General features: G+C 43.7%; 1 protein-coding gene across 1 annotated transcript in view; it reads right to left on the bottom strand.

Annotated features, from left to right (window-relative positions):
- The window catches only part of ryr2a (ryanodine receptor 2a (cardiac)), a 554,599-nt gene that overhangs the window by 485,590 nt on the left and 44,020 nt on the right, over positions 1-24,989 (bottom strand). Inside the window, 2 exon segments of the mRNA XM_037691577.1 lie at positions 1,135-1,265; positions 5,077-5,196. Coding sequence (XP_037547505.1) covers positions 1,135-1,265; positions 5,077-5,196 — 251 coding nt within the window.

Genomic DNA, 24,989 nt, shown 5'->3' with positions numbered 1-24,989 from the left:
GTGTGTGTGTGTGTGTGTGTGTGTGTGTGTGTGTGTGTGTGTGTGTGCGTGTGTGTGTGTGTGTGTGTGGGTGTGCGTTATACCACCAAAAGATTTGTTAACCTCATTCCACCTCATTCAAGATGGCCATCACAGCCAAGTGGCTGCAAACACAATGATCAGCTTTACAGATATCAAACTAAAATTTATTTGCTGTATTTAAGACTCTGAGAACTCACTGATCCCATGAGATCTGGTGATAAAACCTAGATTTTAAATAGTCTATCTGTTAGCAAATTATTGGATTCATAAACCACAAGACAAATTTAAATAAGCCATTAAGCAAATTAGTATTGTCTGTACATCCAAAATAACATGCCCCCCACAGCCAACTTAGAAAACACAAAAATGGGTATACCACAGTAAATTTTTCAAATAAGTACTGATTTGTGAGGTGGTAGTTAAGGCTTTTACATTTAATGGGTAGATTTAAGACCCACTTTATCTGTCAGCAAAACGAACATGAAGCACAGGAATGATTTCAATGAAAGTCTGAGAAAGTAATCAGGTGTACATTCACAACTGATTACCTTTTAGATTCAACCCATTTCAAGATGGCCACTGCAGGTAATTTAAATTCGCTAAGAGAAAAAAGGTTGTAACTCGATAGATTTTACAGATATTGAGCAAACATTTGGTGTGGTGTGGGCTGAGTCATTCACAACACACACTCTGAGCACTAATTATCTCACACCTGACAATATCAGATGAAGTGGTGTGACATCATTTACAAGGCTGGACCAAAACAGCTCTACATCCAAACCTTCTCATAATGGTTTCAGTTTAAAAAGGCCACACTGTCCTGCAAGGAATGCTAGGTCTTTAATTCATCAACGTTTCAGTACCAGACTGCAAAAATCTGGGTTGTAAATTTCACATTAAGGTATATGTTTAGACCCACCTCAGTTTCATCAGAATTATTTTCCTGAGCATTATCTTATGAATTAATAAATTGCTATAAGGTTTGGATCAAGGAAGAGCAGATAGAAGAAAATGGTGAGAAAGCAAAAAGACCTTGGTTCCTTCTACAAGTCTGTTACCTTCCTCTTTATGTTTAAAATGTTCGAAGAAGCTTACAATTAGTTTCTCTTCTTCAACTCCCACAACATGTTCATACTCACCCCTTCAGGCTTTTCCTCTGTACTGGCCAGCATCTCTTGAAGAGCTCGTACTGACAGCGACTGATCCAGCACAAAAGTGCATATGGATAGATCTGGAGGCACATTCTGGATCAAAACAACACAGTTTGGATGAATTAGTAATGTCTGTTGAAAGTGGTTGTGCCCCAACATCTGAAGGCAACTTTGGTTCACTGGGGGTCATTTGTGCACACTGGGATCCAACTTCTGTACACTAGAGGACAACTCCTGTTCATTAAGGCGCAACTAGGGCTTAATTTGAGCCTGATCCTGCTGGAACAGGATTCAGGAACTCTCTTATTTTGACAGGGTGCATTCTGTAACTCTTTGCTTGGATCCAGTAACTCTCGGGCTTACTAATAATAAAGATATGGACAAATTTGACGGCCTTGAATGAATAAAACATATACTGGATATCTAATCTGAAAATAATTACTTAAACACTGATTTTAAACACAACAGCCACTTACAAGCTTCTTAATATCACATCAGAGCTGCTCCTTCAAGTAAGCATTTCTGCTTCTACCCTTAAAAATATCTCCGCCCATAAAAGTTCAGTCATGGGCAACTTAATTTAAAAACACAAAATATAATTAAACAGCACAACTAAATTCCAAATCAATTTTACAGTTTAAGTGGGTCATTAATAAAATTTTCCATCCATCCATCCATTATCTTTTATGCGCGTCTACCATTTTGGGTCACAGGGGTCACTGGTTCCATATTTTCCTAAAAGAGCACTTCGCTCTCAGGCTGCAGATTTACTTGTGGTTCCTAGAATTTACAAAAACAGAATGGGAGGAAGATCTTTCAGTTATCAGCCAGAGTCTTAACCGGAGTTAGTAGGAGGGATCATATTTCTCCAGTTTTAGTTTCTCTCCATTGGCTCCCTGTCAAATCCAGAATAGAATTCAAAATCTTACTTCTAACCTACAAAGCTCTCAACAACCTGACTCCATCTTATATTACAGATCTTATTGTTCCATATTTTCCCAACAGAGCACTTCACTCTCAGGCTGCAGGTTTACTTGTGGTTCATAGAATTTACAAAAACAGAATGGGAGGCAGAGCTTTCAGTTATCAGGCTCCTCTCTTGTGGAACCAACTTCCAGTCTCTGTCCGTGAGGCTGACACATTATCCAGTTTTAAAACTAGGCTTAAGACTTTCCTTTTTGCTAAATCCTATAGTTAGGGTCGGTTTGGGTTTCCTGAGCTGTCCCTTAGTTATGCTGCTATAAACTTAGACTGCTGGAGGACAAACTGACCACAATTTTTCGCTCTGCTGCTGTGTTTACTTACTCTGCTCAACATTTGTAATTATTTTTTCTATCCTTAACGTGTGCTTTTTTATGTCTTTCAGGTACACCTGGACCTACCATTCTGTGTTCGTCTGTCTCTCCTTCCTGTCCTCTTAAACCAGCCGGTCAAAGCAGATGGCCGCTTGTCCTGAGCCTGGTTCTACTGGAGGTTTCTTCCTTTTAAAAGGGAGTTTTTCCTTTCCACTGTTGCCACTGTGCTTGCTCAGGATGGGAGACTGTAATGAAGCCAAAATTCAACTTGTCTGCTGGATTCCTTAGATAGAGAACTTTACTAATTGGCTTTTATGTTTGTGAAAGTTTCTGTAAAGTGCCCTGAGACAACTTTGTTGTGATTTGATGCTATATAAATAAACTGAATTGACTTGAATTGAATGGTGCCCATGTCCAGCAATCACAGTGCGAGGGGCGGGGGACACCCTGGACAGGTCTCCAGTCCATCACAGGGACACATAGAAACAAACGAGACAAACAACCATTCACTCTTTCACTCTCACCTAGAGACAATTTAGAGTTACCAATCAGCCTAACATGCATGTTTTTGGTCTGTGGGAGGAAACCAGAGTACCTGGAGAAAACCCACACATGCACGGAGAGAACATACAAACTTCACCCAGAAAGGCACCTGGACTGGGATTTGAACTGGTGACCTGCTCGCTGAGAGGCAGCAGCTCTACCAGTTGTGCCACCGTGCTGCCCTAATGAAATTTTCATTATTTATTAAAAATACGAAAGAAATGTTTGATGGGTGATCACGTGACGTACTATCAAAACAACAGCGCCAAGTTGCCTAAATAACAGCGATCAAAATGTTGAAAAGACAGTCCAATTTACTTTCATTTAAAAAAAAGTCTTCTCATTGTACAACTAAACAACGAAGAATTGAGAGGCATATGAAGGCAGTGACAATGGAGAAACTGGAGCAGGTGTGAGTGGTGTGGGTGAAAGCCAAGCTAACCAAGCTGTTGTACCTGGGCAGGAGCCCACAGCCAGCCACCATGAACAGCCTGAGGAGGCGCCTGGGGGTTTCACACGTGGAGGAGGACAACAATGAGCAGGACAGTGAATTCAATGGAGAAGGGTCGGTCAAGTGAGGGATGCCAAACAATCTGGACAACTGCCCAGTTCAAGACTAAGCCGATCATGGATTGGAATGGAAAAATCAGGCTAGGGTCAACGTGCGGGGTGGGGGTTGGGGGAGGGGGGGTAGGATACTATGCTAACACTTTGTGTTCTGGAATAGCTTGGTAACCCTTTGTTTACTAGACTGCAACTGCTATACACTAAGATTATCCAATACTCCAGGGTGCAACATATGTACACTGGCATGACATTAGTTTGTCTCACCACTTGCTCTTGTCAAGGGCAGATGCTTTTCCTCTCCTCTCCCTCCTCCACTTTGCTTTTGCTCTGTCCTGTCTGTGAAAGTGTTTCAGAGCCTCTCTCTACATATTTTTCGAACTGAAATTTTTGGCTATGGATCTGGTCAGCTGGTCTCTTAACGTTATTGATAAAATTTTAGGTGAGCCAACCTGAATTTGGCTCCCCGGCTGGCCTTGACAGGCCACCTTATCTCAATTTGCCTGAAGGCCTTGTAAATTTGATGCTCTTCCCCCTCCCCTCCCACCGAGGAAGTCTGTGGATCTATCAAAGGGACCTGGCTGAATAAACATTGTGTCATCATTTCATGACTCTTGGATTCCTTCTGGAGCTGTCCTAGGTTGACCTCGGCACCCCTTGCGAGTGCTTACGGATCTCACCAGAGGAAACTGACTGATTATACCATTCCTACAGTGCCTCTGGACTGTCCTTGGACACGTTCACCGCTCTTGTCTTCTCCCCTCCCCTGCGGAATATCTATGTCACTATGGGCCTATGTGTGGGGTGTTTTTTATTTTCAATCTCAGGCTCTCTCTCCTCTGCCAAGGAGTAAGAGTTTGATAGGATTTTTTTTTTGCCTCCAAATCCTATACATGTTTGACTTTCATTACTTTTTGTCTGTCTAAACAAGTCTCACTTGTCAATGAGTCTTTGAGGATCAATGTGATTTATCTATGTAAATAAATGTTGAAAAATACACCTTCTGTATAATATGATACACCTTTTGTAACATATTTCCAGCTTTATGACTGAAAATCCTGAAGTGAACCTGAAGTTATCTCGATAAGTCGCTAACCCTACTTCTTAGATCAAAGCACTGTACTGAGAGTGGAAACAAAAAGTTAGCCCAACTGAAACAGTTTTGAACAGACTGAGGGACACAATAAAACATAAATACAGGTTAAAAAAATACTAAACCAAAAAAAGCACAACAAAACCAGTATATAAACTGACTTGTAAATATTTTCTAGGTTGCATAACCTATTGTATGTGTCTCAAATTATTTGATAAAACTTTGATCTATGGGCATGTAGCATACATTTGAGTTAATTCTCCTCACTTTCTTTAACTAAAACACAATCTCAGAATGTTCTTGTGTTAATATTATTTTGTTTTCAAATGTTATTTTAAGGATTTATTTTATGATGTTTCCATAAGTTATCAGTGGGACACACAGAAGTAGTTCAAAGCTTATACTGTACCTTGGAGTTAGAAATGGACTCTAGGAAGCAGAGTCTGTTTCCAAAGCCTTCAGCTGCTAGACAAAGTTTCTGCTGTTCCTTTTGGATTGTAGCTGAGCACTGCAGGACCACTTCATCATCCTAAACACACAGAAACACCATTAAGAATATGAGCTTTCATTTAACAAGCAAAATTTATAAAAATCATTTGTAAGTTTCTTCCTTGTAAAACATTCATCCATCCATCCTGATGCATGCTCAATAATCCAGGTAGAAAAATCTAAAAAAGTTAAATCTGGTCTTCTGGACATTCAAATAAACAAAACAAAGCAAAACAAACAAAAAAATGTAGAAACATTTCGTCTTTCATCCGAAGGACTGAGGAAGGAACTGACATTTTAATGAAGAAACCTTATAGTGACAAGTGTCACGAATCACGTCCTGTAGATTAGATTTTCTATCACCCTGATCACTCTTTAAAGTTTGCAATAGATCTTTTCTGTAAGTTTAATTTATTCTGTCCGCTCAGGTAATGTTTAGTTATACATGTGCATTTTAGTTTGTCTTCTTTGCATGCTGGTAGAGGGCAACATCACGGTGGTTAGTTTTGTCTTCACTGCAGCCAGCAGCAGCTGATTAGAACTCAACTGGCTGCATCTGTCACTCTCACCCTTTAAAAGCTTCACTCTTCCTTCTCTTCGCCCAGTAGTTGAAAACATCCATCCATCCATCCATCCATCCATCCATCCATTTTCTTCTCCTTATCCAGGGTCGGGTCGCGGGTGTAGCAGCCTAAGTAGGGAGGCCCAGACTTCCCTCTCCCCAGCCACTTGGTCCAGCTCCTCCGGGGGAATCCCGAGGCGTTCCCAGGCCAGCCGAGAAACATAGTCCCTCCAGCGTGTCCTGGGTCTTCCTCTGGGTCTCTTCCTGGTGGGACGTGTCCGGAACACCTCACCAGGGAGGCGTCCAGGAGGCATCCTTAACAGATGCCCGAACCACCTCAACTGGCTCCTCTCGACGTGGAGAAGCAGCGGCTCTACTCTGAGTCTCTCCCGGATGATCGAGCTTCTCACCCTGTCTCTAAGGGAGAGCCCAGACACCCTGTGGAGAAAACTCATTTCGGCCGCTTGTATCCGAGGTCTCGTTCTTTCGGTCACAACCCAAAGCTCATGACCATAGATGAGGGTGGGAACGTAGATTGATCGATAAATTGAGAGCTTCGCCTTTTGACTCAGCTTTCTCTTCACCACGACAGACATGTACAGCGCCCGCTTCACTGCAGACACTGCACCTATCCGTCTATCGATCTCACGCTCCATTTTTCCCTCATTCGTGATGTAGAGGAATGGGTCCTCAGCTCGTTGAATTTTTATTAGTAATTTTATTCTGAAGGGGCGCCACTTGCTTTCTAGTTCTTAAGCAAGAAAATTATTAAATCAGACTCAAGGTTTTTTGTGCTCTAGTGAGTTCTTTTCGTATTAAATTCAAATGTCATATATAATAAAAATGCTTTGAGTCAACGTACAATTTTGTGAGGTTTATTATCGATTTTGGTGAATATAAGTGGAAAAAAAATCATGAGTACAGCTGAAGAATGAATAATGGCTTTACTTTGACAACACAAGAGGTTAGGGAATTATCTTCTAAACTTTAATATGGTGAATTATGAGGTTCAAAAAGCAGAGTAAATTATCATCTATAAAGTTAACTAAATGAAGTGTTTTGGCTAGATGTGATTTGCCAATTTAGGAAGACTTAATTCTAATTAATGATGATGAATTTTGTTAAACTGGACAACTTCTTATCTTGGGCCTCAGACACCAGCAGAGAGAGAAGGAGCAGTTTTTCCTACCGATTAGAAGTTATAAATGGAAATCTGCCTATATCCTTCCCTTGTTAAAAGTGGCAATCTATCTGTAGTCAACAACTACAGACCGATCTCTAAATTGTGTGTACTTTCCAAAGTTCTGGAAAAATTGATGGCAGAAAAGCTGAAAACATTTTTAGATTCAACAGGCTTACTCTCACAACACCAATCAGGTTTTCGAAAAAAGCACAGTACAACTACTGCTCTTAAAGTGGTAAATGACATTATAGATGCCCTAGATGGCCGAAAATATTGTGCAACTTTTTTTGTTGACCTTTCTAAAGCGTTTGACACTGTACATCATGTCATCCTGATGAATTAACTCTACAAAAGTGGGTTATCTGTCCAGGCTGTTAACTGGTTCTCCAACTATTTATCTGATAGAACTCAATGTGTCCAAGCAGCTGGGTCTTGATCCTTCGTCCTTCCTATTTTAAAGGGAGTGCCTCAAGGCTCCTTACTAGGTCCTTTGTTGTTCACAATTCATGTAAACAATTTGTGCAATAACTTACCTGATGCTAAAGCTCATCTATATGCTGATGATATTTATTGTTCATCATCTTCAGTTTCACAATAATTTAAACTGCTGCAATCTGCATTTGATACTGTTCAGTCCCGTTTGACTGGGCTTAAGCTGGTTTTGAATGCAGAAAAATCAAAGGCTATGCTATTTTCAAATGGTAAACAGCTTTCCCCAGCTTGTTAACTGTTCAAGGGGCTGAAATTGAAGTTGTCAGATACTACAAATATTTAGATATTCTGATTGATGAGAATCTATCCTTTAAATCTCATATTGATAAACTGGTTTCTAAACTGAAACTTAAATTGGGTTTCTTTTTTAGAAACAAAAATTGTTTCTCACACCAAGTCAGAAGGCACCTGATTGTTTCAACTACTATTCTGCCCCTGGTGGATTATGGAGAACTGCTATTTATGAACTCTTCAGCCCAGGTTTTAAAATAATTGGATGCTGTATATCATTGTGCCCTCCATTTTATGACTGACTGTGGCTATCGAACACATCACTGCACTTTGTATGCTACAGCAAAATGTCCCTCTTTGACTGACCACAGACTTTCTCACTTGTTGTTTTTTGTCTATAAATACATCATTGGGCATCTTCCTACATATTTATGTTCACTTTTATCTAGAACTTTTAACCATTATAGTCTGCGCTCTCAGGACATCATTTTGATGCAGGTCCTAAAGGTCAGAACTGAACTGGGTAAAAAGGCTTTTAAATATTTCGCCCCTGCCACTTGGAATATTCTGCAGAAGGATTTAAGGTTATCATCTCTTGTTACGTTGGGACAATTTAAATCAATTCTAAAGGAACGAGAGCTCAGATCACTTGGCTCCTGTAACTGGTCTAATGTGTAATTATTGAGATTTCTCCTGGATATGTGTGTAATTGGTTTAGTATTTTGGATTTGTTGTATGTTTTATGGTGCTGTCTTGGCCAGGTCACTCTTGGAAAAGAGGTTTTTAATCTCAATGAGTTATTTTCCTGGTTAAATAAAAGATACCTACCTACATACATACATACATAATTCAACCGCCCAAGGGTTACCAGGGACTCTCTTGAGATGAGTTAAAGCGCCGAAGGTGGGATATCCCTCGACACTGGACATCAGCTAAAATTTGGAGTCGACGGTTATCTGGCTCCCATGGGGTCAGTTGATGGGCTCCCGGAGGGCTGCGTTTTCTCCTTCTGGTGACAAGGATCTTCTGGCATAAAATTCCGATTGCTTGACCTTTCTTCTTCAAAAGTGTCCCCAAGACTGCTCTAAACTAAACGTCAGAATAACTTTTTCTGACTTAGAGGGCGTTACAATATTGATGGTCAACCCATTAAAAACAGAAAGGGTGGACCTATGTTTCAGGTTACTGTTTCATTTGAACTTTAATAACCTTAATAAAAATAAATGGCTAATTTACTCTGCTTTGGGTAACTCAATATACAGCAGGATAATCAAAACTTCTAAACAGTTTTTACTCATCCATAAATATTTTCATTAGAATTTATGCAAACACAGTTGAAACCTCTGATTACCAGTTTTACATCTACTTTCTCTTATGCATGATTAAAACTGAGTATTGAACTGAGAAAGGAAGTAAACAAGTTATTTCATAGCAGTTTTACAGAAAAACATTCAATTGTGTTCAGGAGAACTCAGAAATTTAAATTGTTCAGAAAAATAATTTCTACCGTGGGATGGCAAAAGAGTCCTTGAGAAACAATGGGTTCTTTCTCACCCTCTAAGACTGCAGGACGAATCCTCCCTTTTAGGAAGAGATACACATAACGATTCAGATGTTATATTTCAAAGGTCAGATGGAAAGGTTCTCATACAAAGGGCCTTTCAGCTTTGCTGAAATCATAATAATAGGTGTTCAATTAATTACAATAACAGATATTTGATATTCATTTTTTTGTAACATGGTTCCTTACTGTCCAGCTTTGGTAATGAGAGTCAGTCTTGCTTTCAAAGTATCAAAAGAATAAAAGTTGATGGTAGAAAAACCTTGATGTGTACCTACAGTGAACAGGACCCCAAGATACTTGAACTCCTCCACTTGGGGCAGGACCTCCTCCCTGACAGGGAGAGGGCACTCTACCCTTTTCTGGCTAAAGACCATGGCCTCGGATTTGGAGGAACTGATCTTCATCCCGGCCGCGTCGCACTTGGCTGCGAACCGCTCCAGCGAAAGCTGTAGATCACGATCTGATGAAGCCAATAGGACCACATCATCTGCAAAAAGCAGAGACACAATCCTAAGGCCACCAAAACGGATCCCCTCAACACATTGGCCTAGAAATTCTGTCCATAAAAGTTATGATCAGAATTGGTGACAAAGGGCAACCTTGGCGGAGTCCAACTCTCACCGGGAACAAGCCCGACTTACTGCCGGCAATGCGGACCAGACTCTGACACCAGTCATAAAGGGACCCAACAGCCTGTATCAAAGGTCCCGGTACCCCATACTCCCAGAGTACCTCCCCATAGGGTTCACTGAGGGACACGGTCGAACGCCTTCTCCAAGTCCACAAAGCACATGTAGACCGGTTGGGCAAACTCCCACGCACCCTCCAGGACCCTGCTGAGAGTGTAGAGCTGGTCCAGTGTTTCACGACCAGGATGAAAACCGCACTGCTCCTCCTGAATCCGAGGTTCAACTATTCGACGGATCCTCCTCTCCAGAACCCCCAAATAGACCTTACCAGGGAGGGTTAAGAGCGTGATCCCCCTGTAGTTGGAACACACTCTACAATCCCCCTTTTTGAATAGGGGGACCACCACCACCCCAGTCTGCCAATCCAGGGGAACTTCCCCCGATGTCCAAGCAATATTGCAGAGTCACGTAAGCCAACACAACCCTACAACATTCAGAGCCTTAAGGAACTCCGGGCGAATCTCATCTACCCCTGGGGCCCTGCCACTGAGGAGCTTTTTAACCACCTCGGTGACCTCAGCACCAGAGATTGGAGGGCCCGACCCAGAGTCCCCAGGCTCCACTTCCTCAGTGGAAGACGTGCCAGTGGGATTGAGGAGGTCTTTAAAGTATTCTGCCCACCGACCCACGACATCCCAAGTTGAGGTCAGTAGCGCACCACTCCCACTATAAACAGTGTTGGTGGAGTACCACTTTCCCCCCCTGAGACGCCGAATGGTGGACCAGAATCGCCTCGAAGTCATGCGAAAGTCATTCTCCATGGCCTCTCCAAACTACTCCCATGCCCGAGTTTTAGCCTCAGCGACCACCTGAGCCGCATTTTGCTTTGACTGCTTCCGGGGTCCCACAGGCCAAGAAGGCCCAATAGGACTCCTTCTTCAGCCTGACAGCATCCCTCACTGACGATGTCCACCACCGGGTTCGAGAGTTGCCGCCGCGACAGGCACCGACAACCTTGCAGCCACAGTTCTGGTAAGCCGCCTCGACAATAGAGGCACGGAACATGGCCCACTCGGACTCAATGTCCCCCACCTCCCCTGGAACATGTTCAAATTTCTCCCAGAGGTTGGAGTTAAAATTCCTCTCACAGGAGACTCTGCCAGACATTCCCAGCAAACCGTCACAACACGTTTGGGTCTGCCAGGTCTGACCGGCATCCTCCCCCACCATCGGAGCCAACTCAGCACCAGGTAGTGATCAGTGGACAGCACCGCCCCTCTTTTCACCCGAAAGTCCAAGACATGTGACCGCAGATCAGATGAGATGATGACAAAGTCCATCATCGAACTGCGGCCTAGGGTGTCCTGGTGCCAAGAGCACATATGGACACCCTTGTGCTTGATAATGGTGTTTGTTATTGACAATCCATGATGAGCACAGAAGTCCAACAACAGAACACCACACGGGTTCAGATCAGGGGGGCCGTTCCTCCCAACCACACCCCTCCAGGTCTCACTGTCATTGCCCACATGAGCATTGAAGTCCCCCAGCAGAACAAGGGAGTCCCCAGGAGGTGCACTTTCCAGTACCCCTTCCAAGGACTCCAAAAAGGGTGGATAATCTTAACTGCTGTTTGGTGCATAAGCACAAACGACAGTCAGAACCCGTCCCCCCTTATGTAGGCGGAGGGAAGCCACCCTCTCATTCACCGGGGTGAACCCCAACACACAGGCACCAAGATGGGGGGCAATAAGTATGCTCACTCCTGCTCGGTGCCTCTCAGCAGGGGCAACTCCAGAATGGAAGAGTGTCCAGCCCCTCTCAAGGAAACTGGTTCCAGAGCCAGAGCCATGCGTAGAGATGAGTCTGACTATTTCTAGCTGGAACCTCTCAACCTCACACACCAGCTCAGGCACCTTCCCCACCAGTGAGGTGACATTTCATGTCCCAATAGCCAGCTTCTGTAGCCGAGGATCCGACTGCCAGGATCCCCACCCTCGGCCACCACCCATCTCACATTGCACCCGACCCTTTTGACCCCTCCCACAGGTGGTGAGCCCATGGGAAGGGGAACACACGTCTCCTCTTCGGGCTGTGCCCGGCCAAGCTCCATGGGTAAAAGCCCGGCCACCAGACGCTCGCCCGCCTGCCCCACCTCCAGGCCTGGCTCCAGAGTGGGGCCCCAGTGACGCACGTCCGGGCGAGGGAACATCAAGTCCATTTATTTTACTCATCATAGGGGTCTTTGGGCTGCACTCTGTCTGGTCCCTCACCTAGGACCTGTCTGCCTTGGGTGACCATACTAGGGGCATAAAGCCCCTGACAGCATAGCTCCTAGGATCATTGGGACACTCAAACCCCTCTACCAAGGTAAGGTGGCAGCCCAGGGAGGGGAGTTGAAAACAGTTCTCTGCAAGTAGATACCTCGCGTTCATGACCCTGCCTTGTTTCCCCATAGCCATAGTCTTTCCTTGTGCTAGTTTACCTGTCTCCTGGTTTCTGTCCCGCTCCTGGTTCCTGTCCTTACCTCTCGGCTCGACCTCTCGGCTCCTAGACCAACGACTCATCTGGACATCGTCTCTCGCTCGACCCCTTGGATTATTAAGCCTTCTGTCTTCAGTTCTGACCTTCGCCTGCACAACTACACCTCCTCGTCTTCTCCTCCGGTACCTCCTGTCATCTGCTCTCTGGTTTTGGACCCTGGCTCTTTGGACCACGACCCTGTACCTAACGGACTCTTCACCTGCCTGTCCCTGCAGCCGGCTGCAGCCCCTCACCAGACTCAGCTTCTCCAGCAGCGATCCGGATCAGTTTGGACCTCTTCAGTCTCTAGAACCCCCAAGATCATCTGAGACGGTTAGTGGTCCTCCTTATTTGACTTTTCTGCTCATCATAATGTCCTGCACAACCACTAACCGATCTCTGCCTCATAGACTTGTTCCTGATCCGGAACCAGAACCCAAACCAGAACCAGTACCAGAACTGGCCCAATCTGCAATATTTCACCTTGAAAATAAATATCATTTAATTTGGACATTGTGTGGTGATTTTGGTCCAACCTTAAGGGGGTTCGTTACAGACAAGCATGCTCACACATCTGTTTAGATCCATCCATCCATCCATTATCTTTACCCGCTTATTCCATTTTGGGTCACGGGGGTCGCTGGTGCCCATGTCCAGCAATCACTGTGCGAGGGGCGGGGTACACCCTGGACAGGTCGCAAGTCCATCACAGGGCCACATAGAGACAAACGAGATAAACAACCAATCACTCTCTCACTCACACCTAGGGATAATTTAGAGTTACCAATCAGCCTAACATGCATGTTTTTGGTCTGTGGGAGGAAACCGGAGCACCCGGAGAAAACCCACGCATGCACGGAGAGAACATGCAAACTCCACCCAGAAAGGCCCCTGGACCGGGGTTTGAACCAGGGACCTGCTCGCTGAGAGGCAGCAGATCTACCAGTTGCGCCACCGTGCTGCCCCATCTGTTTAGATTCAAGTGTTTATCAGATACACACTCAATTGGGTTGTGGAGACCACTAAATATATCTTTTATTACCATGTACTGTATAAAATACTTTCTAATGATGTTATAAGTATCATATTTGTTGTTTTGTAGTTGTGGTTTATCGGTTTTGTCTATTTTTTTCTTTCCACAGGTCTAGAGGCAGACTTCAATGATGTTGTTTTGTGTTCTCTTTATACCTCTCTCTCTCTCCTCTATTCCTATCTCCGTCTTTACCTTTTAACCCTGTTCACACTTTTCTGCTTTGTTTTCTTCTTTGTTTTTCATCCCCATGTCCATTACATCTCAAACAAGCCCAAAGCAAATTCTAATAGTTTTATTTATATATGAAGTGGAGCATTAAGACCAGCCATAATGCTCTGCTTGTGAAAGTAAATCTGTTGGGCATCACCTTGACACTCAGACAATAATTCTGAGTGTCACAATGCCGGACAGGACGGGGGGTGGATGGGGGGAAGAGAGGCCTGGGCCTGAAGACAGCCTAACATAATCAATCTAACGTGCATGTTTTTGGTCTGTGGGAGGAAACCAGAGTACCCGGAGAAAACCCACGCAAGCACGAGAAGAACATGCAAATGCCACACAAAGACCCCTGGTCCAACCGGGCATTGAACCCAGGACCTTCTTGCTGTGAGGCAACACTGATCCGTCGTGCTTATATTACAGATCTTATTGTTCAATATATTCCTAACAGAGCACTTCGCTCTCAGATTGCAGGTTTACTTGTGGTTCCTTTAATAGATAAATACTGTAGTTATAACACTGTCATCAGTGTGCTTGTGGCCTATTTATTTAAACATGCACACACACACAAATAGCCATGTAGGGTTAATAGAGAATTTTGTAATATATTCCTGATATCTTATGCCCCTTTTGCACTGCCCCTAATAAGCCCCAACTCTGCTCAGCCCGCCACAGAAAGAACCCTTTTGCACCAGCCCTTTAGCTAGTATATTTAGCTGATTTGAGGCTCATTCAGGACCTCTTTTCGTCCCTGCTTCTCTGGTGGGACCGAGCGAGCTCAGCTGAGCTGAGTCGGGACCAAACCTGAATGCAGGACTCTGATTGGTCAGGGGGAGGAGTCACTGGATCTCAGAAACTTTTCACTGAGCCGCCATGTACAATTTCTCTGGATGCGGAACAGCGGCTGGATCTATTTTAAAGATTTTAAAAACAAGAAAGACAACGCCGTGTTTAATTCTGAAGTCCAGGAGTTTTTTGTGTTTGGTGACCGACTATAAAATTCGAGCAAGTGGTGTCACCGCGGAGGATCATGCGAGCTGCCGAGCCGTTGAAGACCGCGAGGCCGAACCCCGAGCCCCGGCCTCATCTGCTCACAAAAACCGGATCCGAGCCCTGGCAGGCAGGAGGACCAGGATGGAGGGACGGGGGGTGGAAACGTTTTTTTTTTTACATTTTATGTATAAATATAATTTTTTTTTATCAGTGAAGATTAAAATAAATAAACGGTGCCGGCTTTATCGTGAAATCCTGTTTTCCCTTTGATTTTATTAAATAATCTGTTAACTAAAGTTAATTCAACTGAAAAATTATAAAAAGGCAATTATTGAATCTCTCATATTTCCCTCAAACATTTTTAAAGAAGAGACACAGCCTTTGGTCCAACATTATTCTAACCCACAGATGTACAAATCACAAAACAAGCATTACACTTTAAATTAAAGCTTTAAATCAAACAAAAATGTAAAAATGTTTCATCTGAAAGACTTCTTCAGTCTGAGGAGCTGTATTCAGCTCAGTCTTATATAAATAGCTTTGAGCTGAATATGACACCTCAGACTGAAGTCTTTCGAATGAAAGACGAAACATTTCTACATTTTTTTTTGTTTGTTTTGTTTTTTGAACGTCCAGAGGACCAGATTTAACTTTTTTAGATTTTTCTACCTGGATAATTGAGCATGCATCAGGATATCTATATTTAAAATTCTATATTTTTCTTCATCATTTGATGTATTTGCACTCATTGTGGTTTTGTTTCTTGTATTCAAGTTTTTTTCTTGTATTCAGATTATTTTTAATTAGCTTTGAATTAAAGTTTAGCTTTGATTTAAAGCTTTAATTTAAAGTGTAATGGTTGTTTATTGATTTGAAGTTGTGTCAGGGCACTGAACAGAAATATTCATAAATAAAATAAATTAACAGAAACATTCATATAGAAAATAATTTAATATTATTTATCTGAGGAGCAGACTGCTTTGAGTAACTCATCGCAGAACTCTCATTAGCAGGACTTGGATTCTGGACACGCCTCCAGAATCGGTCCTAAAGTGCAGGTGCAAACCCAGGCTGAGCTGAGCCAGGCTGAGTAGGGGTGTGCAGGGCTGAGCAGAGTTGGGGCTCATTAGGGGCAGTGCAAAAGGGGCATTAGGTCATTTTTACTGTTTCTTTTTATGATTTATATTTTGCTATTGTTGGGTGTAACTGAGACCCTGTGTACATAATTTTGTTCCTTCTCATGTACAGTATATCTAGCAAATACAATCCCTCCTACCCACATCTGCACACACCTGAACCAGGACAGTGGTTGTGGTGTGTGTGTTCTATAGTTATCATTAACAAGACATTTGCTTTAGTGACATTTATAAAAGCTGACACATACATACAGAAAGTGCTCCCTGCATAATGTTCCGGTGCCTGTCAGCAGTAGTTTGCAATCCAGCCTTTTATGGAGGGAAAGAGGACCTGATAAGTCTCACTGAGTCACATTCAAAAAGAGCAGAGGTGGAAAGAGAGGTATAATAACGTACTCAAATAAAAGTTCAATTGCTCTGTAATTTAACTTGACTACAAATAAAGTGATCTAAATAAAATTCAACTCAAGTAAAAGTAAATGTGTTTTTATTAAATCCATCCATCCATCCATTATCTTATCTCAGACCACCAACAATCTAAACGATCCAAAGAGCTTCTGAAAAACTATGAAATCTCTGTCTATACAACATAATACTGTCCCAGATGCTTGGAAAACAGCTTTTGTGCTGCCATTATTGACTATTGCCACTATATTGAACAATTATCCACCATTCTCCAAACTCTGTATTTTAGCTAAGATTTTAGAAAAAATGAAGTCAAGAAGTATTTGGACTCTTAATATTTTATCTTCTCTCCAATCTGGTTTCAGGGAAACAACACAGCACAATGACTGCTTCGCTAAAGGTTTTTAATGATGTTGTTGAAGTTTTATACGCTACTGTGCTGCACTTTACTTAGACCTGTCCAAAGCCTTTGATACTGTAGATCATGACATCTTATGCCACAAGTTCTCAGATATTGGCTTCTCAGATCACACTGTTGGCTGTTTCTCAAACTATCTCTCAGGTCGGAGGCAATGTGTTCGACATAACGGTACCTCATTTAGCTACCTAACGGTCACCAATGGCATGCCACAAGGCTCTGCTTTAAGTCCCACTCTTTTTACAATTTATATAAATAATGTAGGTCAAAACATTCCTGACACATTCTTGCATCTCTATACAGACAGCACTGTTGTTTATTGCTGAGCTAACACAGTTGCCAAGGTTTTCCAGCTTCTACATTCTGCACTTGACATCATTCAGTCAGATTTATTCCACCTCAAGCTGGTGCTAAATGCTGACCAAACCAAAGAGATGTGTTTTTTCAACAGAAAGTCGGTGCCAGCAACTCTTCCTCCTATCTCATCCATGCATGGTGTTTCTACTGAGTTTGTAGATTCTTACAAATACATGGGAATTTTGGTCGATGCACATCTCTCTTTTAAACCACATATCAAAAACTTGATAAAGAAGCTGAAATTAAAACTGGGTTTCTTTTTAAGAAATAGATCTTGCTTAACTCTGAATGCCAAAAAACATCTTGTAACCACTACCTTCCTACCGGCCATTGACTATGGTGACATTTTCATGAAAGCTACAGCCAGCTCCTTGCAGATGTTGGATGCTCTCTATCATGATTACAAAGGAAGGAGCGAACAATGCCCCAAAGACCCATCTCTGCCTGATGCCCTCAATAAGTTCTATGCATGCTTTGAAGACCCAAACAGACCACCCAGCACCAGACTCATCTCCACACTGGATGAAGAGCATCTCAGCGTGACCTCAGCAGAAGTAAGGAGTACTTTCAGGAGGATTAGTCCGCACAAGGCAACTGGCCCAGACAACATCCCCGGAAAAGTGTTGAAAGAATGTGCCGATCAGCTCTGCGAGGTGCTGGCAGACATCTTTAACACCTCACTTACCCTGGAGACAGTTCCCATCTGCCTGAAGACTGCCACCATCATCCCAGTCCCAAAAAGCTCTACAGTGACTGGTCTGAATGACTATCGGCCAGTGGCCCTCACCCCGATAGTCGCTAAATGCTTTGAAAAACTGGTCATGACTCACATCAAAACAACCATTAACATCAACAAGGACCCTCATCAGTATGCATTAGAGGATGACATTTTTTCTGGAGTACCGCCGGTCACGTGATTCCGGCCAGATTCCGGCGGGACCGGAGTCAACCTCATTATAACTCACGTGACCGTTACGTGACCAGACTGAAAGCTAACGGGAGCAGACAGGAGCGGGAACTGACCAATAACCAAAAATGAAAATGAAACAAACAAACTGTAACCCTATTTTGACTTGTGCACTGTCTTCTTTCAATTTTAGGTTACACAAGGCTCTGGACTGGTCAAGCTGTGTAGAGATGAGGTGGAACACAAGACACAATGCTCCAGTCTGTAAATGATGCTCTGAAGTCTGGTAAGCTACACAACATCCTGCTTCGCCCAAACGAGCTCGTTACCTCAACCACATAGACCGAACTTCTTGAGGACGTCGTCCAATGAATAATAATGCCTTTAAACATTTTTATTTGTTCTCTGCTTGGTACATTATTTTGGATTAAGGAAATAAATGTCTCTATTTCACCACAGATGAACTGTTCCTGTTGCCATATATTTGAAATAAAACTTCACAACACAAAGTAATTTAAACAGGAATGGGTAGAGGATCAAATCAAATTCAATGTATTTCCTAAAAATTTTATGAAAAACAGGAGAAGGACAAGAGCAGGAGTCATGTTAACAGGAGTGGGACAGGACACGATTCATTTTTTTTACTCTGGACCGGGATTGGGACAGGACAGGATTTTTTCTGTGGGACCAGGACAGGACAGGAGTGAAAATCCACTCCTGTGTCAACCTCTAGTACCGTGAGAACCGATCAACAGAAGATGCCATCTCCTCTGTGGTCCACATTGCTCTCACCCACCTGGAGCCGAAGGACTCCTATGACTGTATGCTCTTTGTGGGCTTCACATCTGCCTTCAACACCATGATCCCCCAAACCCTGATGGACAAACTATTCACACTAGGACTAAGCCCCTCCATTTGCAACTGGGTACTAGACTTCTTAACAAACAGACCACAGTTAGTGAGGATCTACAACTTCTCCTCCTCCACAATAACCCTCAGCACTGGCTCTCCTCAGGGATGTGTGTTGAGCCCCCTCCTGTTTACTCTGCTCACATATGATTGTGCAGCTACCCATCCAGGCTGTCATATTGTAAAGTTTGCAGATGATACAGCGGTGGTGGGATGCATCACAAACAATGATGAGTCCAGCTACAGGCAGGAGGTGGAACACCTGGAGAGCTGGTGCAAAGAGAATAACCTTCACATCAATGTGAAGAAGACAAAGGAGATGATTGTGGACTTCAGAAGGAACAAACACACCTACACCCCCCTGAACATAAGAGGATCTGCAATGGAAGTGGTCTCCAGCTACAAGTACTTGGGTGTGCACCTGAATGACAGTCTCAGCTGGAGCAACAACACCACCCTTATCAAGAAAGCTCATCAGAGACTCTACTTCCTCAGGCGGCTGAGACGAGCTGGTCTGGGAAGCTCAGTCCTCAGCTCCTTCTACAGGTGTGCAGTGGAGAGCATCCTGTGCTTCAGCTTCAACATGTGGCATGAGGCTGCACAGCTGCAGAAATAAAAGCTTTGCAGAGAGTGGCGAAGGCTGCACAGAAGTCTGTTGGCGTCAGTCTCCCCACCATCACAAACATTTACACCTCCAGATGCAGGAAGACGGCCACCTGCATCATGAAGGACCCCACTCACCCAGCACACACACTTTTTGCCCCACTCCTCTCAGGAAGGAGGTTTAGGAGCATTAAGTGTAGAACCACTAGACCGAGGAACAGCTTCTACCCTGAGGCTGTTAGATGGGGAACACCCTGGACAGGTCTCCAGTCCATCACAGGGACACATAGAGAAAAACGAGACAAACAACCATTCACTCTCTCTTTCACCTAGGGACAATTTAGAGTTACCAATCAGCCTAACATGCTTGTTTTATGTCTGTGGGAGGAAACCGGAGTACATGGAGAAAACCCACTCATGCACAGTGTTACGTCCACCAGGCTCATTTGGTGGGGTAACATTAAAGGAGACCACACAAGGATGTTCTGATTAAATGAAAATTGAATTTATTAAATTATACTAAAGAAATAAAGCCTGAAAAAGGAATACCTAAAATGAGAAACCAAAATAGATTAATGCAAAACCCATGACTAACCAGAAACAAGCAAATGCAAAACAAACCTAACAAAACCCAATCATCAGATACAAACCAAACCAAATGGGGGTCTGAGGAGCAAGAGGGGAAAAAAGCCTCTCTCTCCACTTCTGCTGCATGCATGGCCGTTTTAAAGCAGCAGAGCACCAATCAGGGCAAAACACAACACCTGCAGTAGGCCTGTCTCCAGACCTATACAAGGAAAAAGGGCAGAGACCACTGCAGCCGTAACACACAGACAGAACATGCAAACTCCACCCAGAAAGATCCCACGCAGGGATTTGAACTGGCGACCATCTCGCTGAGAGGCAACCGTTCAACCAACTTAGCCACCATGCCACCTATTATTAAATTATCCATCCAACCATTCATCCATCATCATTTTTCTTTGACAATCATTTTTCTTACAGGACATCTCTCCTGTGGTGCACAAAAAACATTCAATTATTTTTCTCAAATTATCTCTTAAATAAAATTACAAACCACAATTTTGCAATTACAAAATAAAACATGTCCACAGTCTATTCGAAACACTTAAAATAAATGGTCATTTTAGCACAGATCATCCCAAAGTCCTCAACTTATTCAATAGTAATAATACTAAAACTGTGATATTTATTTTATTTTGCCTTCAGGGTTCAGGTTTTCTGAGCTGATGTTATAACTGATAAGGTACAAATTACTGACAACTTTTAGATAAAGTATCACTTCAAAGTTAGCTGAACGGAGGAGTGGAAGGAGTGAACAATGTCCCAAAGACCCATCTCTGCCTGATGCCCTCAACAAGTTCTATGCACGCTTTGAAGACCCGAACAGACCACCCAGCACCAGACTCACCTCACCACCGGATGAAGAGCATCTCAGCGTGACCTCAGCAGAAGTAAGGAGTACCTTCAGGAGGATTAATCCGCACAAAGCAACTGGCCCAGACAACATCCCCGGAAAAGTGTTGAAGGAATGTGCTGATCAGCTCTGTGAGGTGCTGGCAGACATCTTTAACACCTCACTTACCCTGGAGACAGTTCCCACCTGCCTGAAGACTGCCACCATCATCCCAGTCCCAAAAAGCTCTACAGTGACTGGTCTGAATGACTATCGGCCAGTGGCCCTCACCCCGATAGTCGCTAAATGCTTTGAAAAACTGGTCATGACTCACATCAAAACAACCATCAACATCAACGAGGACCCTCATCAGTACGCATACCGTGAGAACCGATCAACAGAGGATGCAATCTCCTCTGTGGTCCACACTGCACTCAACCACCTGGAGCAGAAAAACTCTTACGTCCGTATGCTCTTTGTGGACTTCACATCCGCCTTCAACACCATGATCCCCCAAACCCTGATGGACAAACTATCCACACTAGGACTAAGCCCCTCCATCTGCAACTGGGTACTAGACTTTTTAACAAACAGACCACAGTTAGTGAGGATCCACAACCTCTCCTCCTCCACCATAACCCTCAGCACTGGCTCTCCTCAGGGATGTGTGTTGAGCCCCCTCCTGTTTACTCTGCTCACATATGATTGTGCAGCTACCCATCCAGGCTGTCACATTGTAAAGTTTGCAGATGATACAGCGGTGGTGGGATGCATCACAAACAATGATGAGTCCAGCTACAGGCAGGAGGTGGAACACCTGGAGAGCTGGTGCAGAGAGAATAACCTTCACATCAATGTGAAGAAGACAAAGGAGATGATTGTGGACTTCAGAAGGAACAAAAACACCTACACCCCCCTGAACATAAGAGGATCTGCGGTGGAAGTGGTCTCCAGCTACAAGTACTTGGGTGTACACATGAATGACAACCTCAGCTGGAGCAACAACACCACCAGCCTGATCAAGAAAGCTCATCAGAGACTCTACTTCCTCAGACGGCTGAGGCGAGCTGGTCTGGGAAGCTCAGTCCTCACCTCCTTCTACAGGTGTGCAGTGGAGAGCATCCTGTGCTCCAGCATCAATGTGTGGCATGGAGGCTGCACAGCTGCAGAAAGAAAAGCTTTGCAGAGAGTGGTGAAGGCTGCACAGAAATCTGTTGGAATCAGCCTCCCCACCATCACAGACATCTACACCTCCAGATGCAGGAAGAGGGCCACCTGCATCATGAAGGACCCCACCCACCCAGCACACACACTTTTTGCCCCACTCCCCTCAGGAAGGAGGTTAAGGAGCATTAAGTGTAGAACCACTAGACTGAGGAACAGCTTCTACCCTGAGGCTGTTAGACTCATGAATCTCTAACTAGAATAATCACTGTGAAAAACCATATCATTTTGCTGCTGATCTGTTTCATGTTGCTGCTGATCTGTTTCAATGTTGATGTGTTCATGCGTGCACATCTGCTCACAGACTCATGTTCATGTTTGTGGTGATGTTCAATGTTTTATGTTATGAGTGCTTAGTGTATATTTAGTTGATGTTTTTCTTAGTTCATATCTTAGATGTTATTACTGTTTTTCTTATACATTTTATTGTTGGATGTAACTGGGACCCTGTGTACATAATTTCGCTCCACCACATGTACCACATGAGGTGCGAATGACAATAAAGAAACTCTGACTCTGACTCTGACTCTGACTCTGACTCTGACTCTGAACTGTCCCTTTCAGTCAAAAAGCACAAAAGATCCACACAGATAAAAACAAATATAACTTTTTTACATTTATGTTATAAAAAAGTAAAAACCTACAGACACAGTCTTGTTTGTGGAAACCTCAACAACTTGTGTGTATTCATAGAAACACTGAGTGTTCAGATTCAGAAAAGGAGGTGAAGAAGATGGAAAATCCCTGGTGACAAGAAGATATCCATAGTGCCAGCAGTGATGTCTTTGTCCTCATTTGACTTCTTTTTGTTTAGTGTTCCTAGCAGTGCTTAATTTGAGCTGGATCCTGCTGGAACAGGTTCCAAGAACTCTCTTATTTTGACAGGGTGCATTCGGGTAACTGTTTGCTTGGATCCAGTAACTCTCCAGGCTTACCGGAACTAATAATAAAGTTATGAATAAATTTAACTGCCTTGAATGAATAAAGCTAATAATGTAATCGGAAAATAATTACATAAACACCAATTTTAAACACAACACCCACTTATGATCTTCTTAACATGAGAGCTGCTCCTTCAAATAAGCATTTTTGCTTCTACCCTTAAAAAAATCTCCGCCCCTAAAAGTTCAGTCATGGGCAATTTAATTAAAAACACAAAAAGATAATTAAACAGCACAACTAAATTCCACATCAGTTTTACAGTTTAAGTGGGTCATTAATAAAATTTTCATGACTTATTAAAAATACAAAGAGAAAAATGTTTGATGGGACATCATGTTACGAATCAAAACAAAAGCATTCAAAAAGTTGAAAAGTCAGTCCAATTTCCATCCATCCATCCATGCATTTTCTTCCGCTTATCCGGGGTCGGGTCGCGGGGGTAGCAGCCTAAGGTCTAAGGGTCTCCTCCGGGTGGGACCTGTCCAGAACACCTCACCAGGGAGGCATCCAGGAGGCATCCTAAACAGATGCCCGAGCCACCTCAACTGGCTCCTCTTGACGTGGAGAAGCAGCGGCTCTATTCTGAGTCCTCCCGGATGATCGAGTTTCTCACCCTATCTCTAAGGGAGAGCAGAGACACCCTGCGGAGAAAACTCATTTTGGCCGCTTGTATCCGAGATCTTGTTGTTTCGGTCACAACCCAAAGCTCATGACCATAGATGAGGGTAGGAGCATAGATCGATCGGTAAATTGAGAGCTTCGCCTTTTGACTCAGCTCTCTTTTCACCACGACAGACCTGTACAGTGCCTGCTTCACTGCAGACGCTGCACCTATCCGCCTATCAATCTCACGTTCCATTTTTCCCTCATTTGTGAACAAGACCCCAAGATACTTGAACTCCTCCACTTGGGGTAGGACCTCCTCCCTGACCTGGAGAGGGCACTCTACCCTTTTCCGGCTCAAGACCATGGCCTCAGATTTGGAGTGACTGATCCTCATCATGGCCGTGTCGCACTCGGCTTCGAACCGCTCCAGCGAAAGCTGTAGATCACGATCTTATGAAGCCAAGAGGACCACATCATCTGCAAAAAGCAGAGACGCAATCCTAAGGCCACCAAAATGGATCCCCTCAACACCTTGGCTGTGCCAAGAAATTCTGTCCATAAAAGTTATGAACAGAATCGTGACAAAGGGCAACCTTGGCGGAGTCCAACTCTCACCGGGAACAAGCCCGACTTACTGCCGGCAATGCGGACCAGGCTCTGACACCGGTCATACAGGGACCTAACAGCCCATATCAAAGGGCCCGGTACCCCATACTCCCAGAGTACCCCCTACAGGGTTTCCCGAGGGACGTGGTGGAATGCATTCTCCAAGTCCACAAAGCACATGTAGACCGGTTGGGTAAACTCCCACGCACTCTCCAGGACCCTGCTGAGAGTGTAGAGCTGTTCCAGTGTTCCACAACCAGGACGAAAACCTCACTGCTCCTCCTGAATCTGAGGTTCTACTATCTGACGGACCCTCCTCTCCAGAACCCCCGAATAGACCTTACCAGGGAGGCTTAAAAGCGTGATTAGGGCTTTAACAGACTACTCGAGTAATCTACACATCGATTCCTAGGACACCTATCGAGGTTTTTAATTTCATGTTGAGTATTTGTGGTGACGTCATTATGCCACGTTACGTCATCGCGTCGAGGGGTCAGTCCAATTTACTTTCATTAAAAAAAGCCTTCTCACTGTACAACTAAACAACCGAGAACTGAAGCACATGAAGGCAGTGACAATGGAGGTACTGGAGCAGGTGTGAGGATGCTTGACAGAAGCGGAGCGTGCTCTATTCACACAAGGGGAGCTGTTGGTCAGGCTACTTCTTGTTGCTCTCTAAAATAGTTACTGAATCAAGTGTTTAGTTGTGTAGGTAAATGTAGATGTTTAACAACCCGTTAAAATACACCAGAATACAGGAAATGGCATCTACTTCATTCAAAATTTTCTGGGGGAGATCCCCCACCTCCATCATTTGCTTTCCAGCACCTAACCCCAAACACACACAAAGAGAAAAAGACAGACAGACAGAAAG

This window comes from Nematolebias whitei, chromosome 17, assembly GCF_014905685.2.
Source record: "Nematolebias whitei isolate Nwh7 chromosome 17, NemWhi1, whole genome shotgun sequence".
Classification (NCBI taxonomy): Eukaryota; Metazoa; Chordata; class Actinopteri; order Cyprinodontiformes; family Rivulidae; genus Nematolebias; species Nematolebias whitei.
The sequence above is the reverse complement of the archived record's forward strand: the minus strand, read 5'-3'. Positions and strand labels throughout refer to the sequence as shown.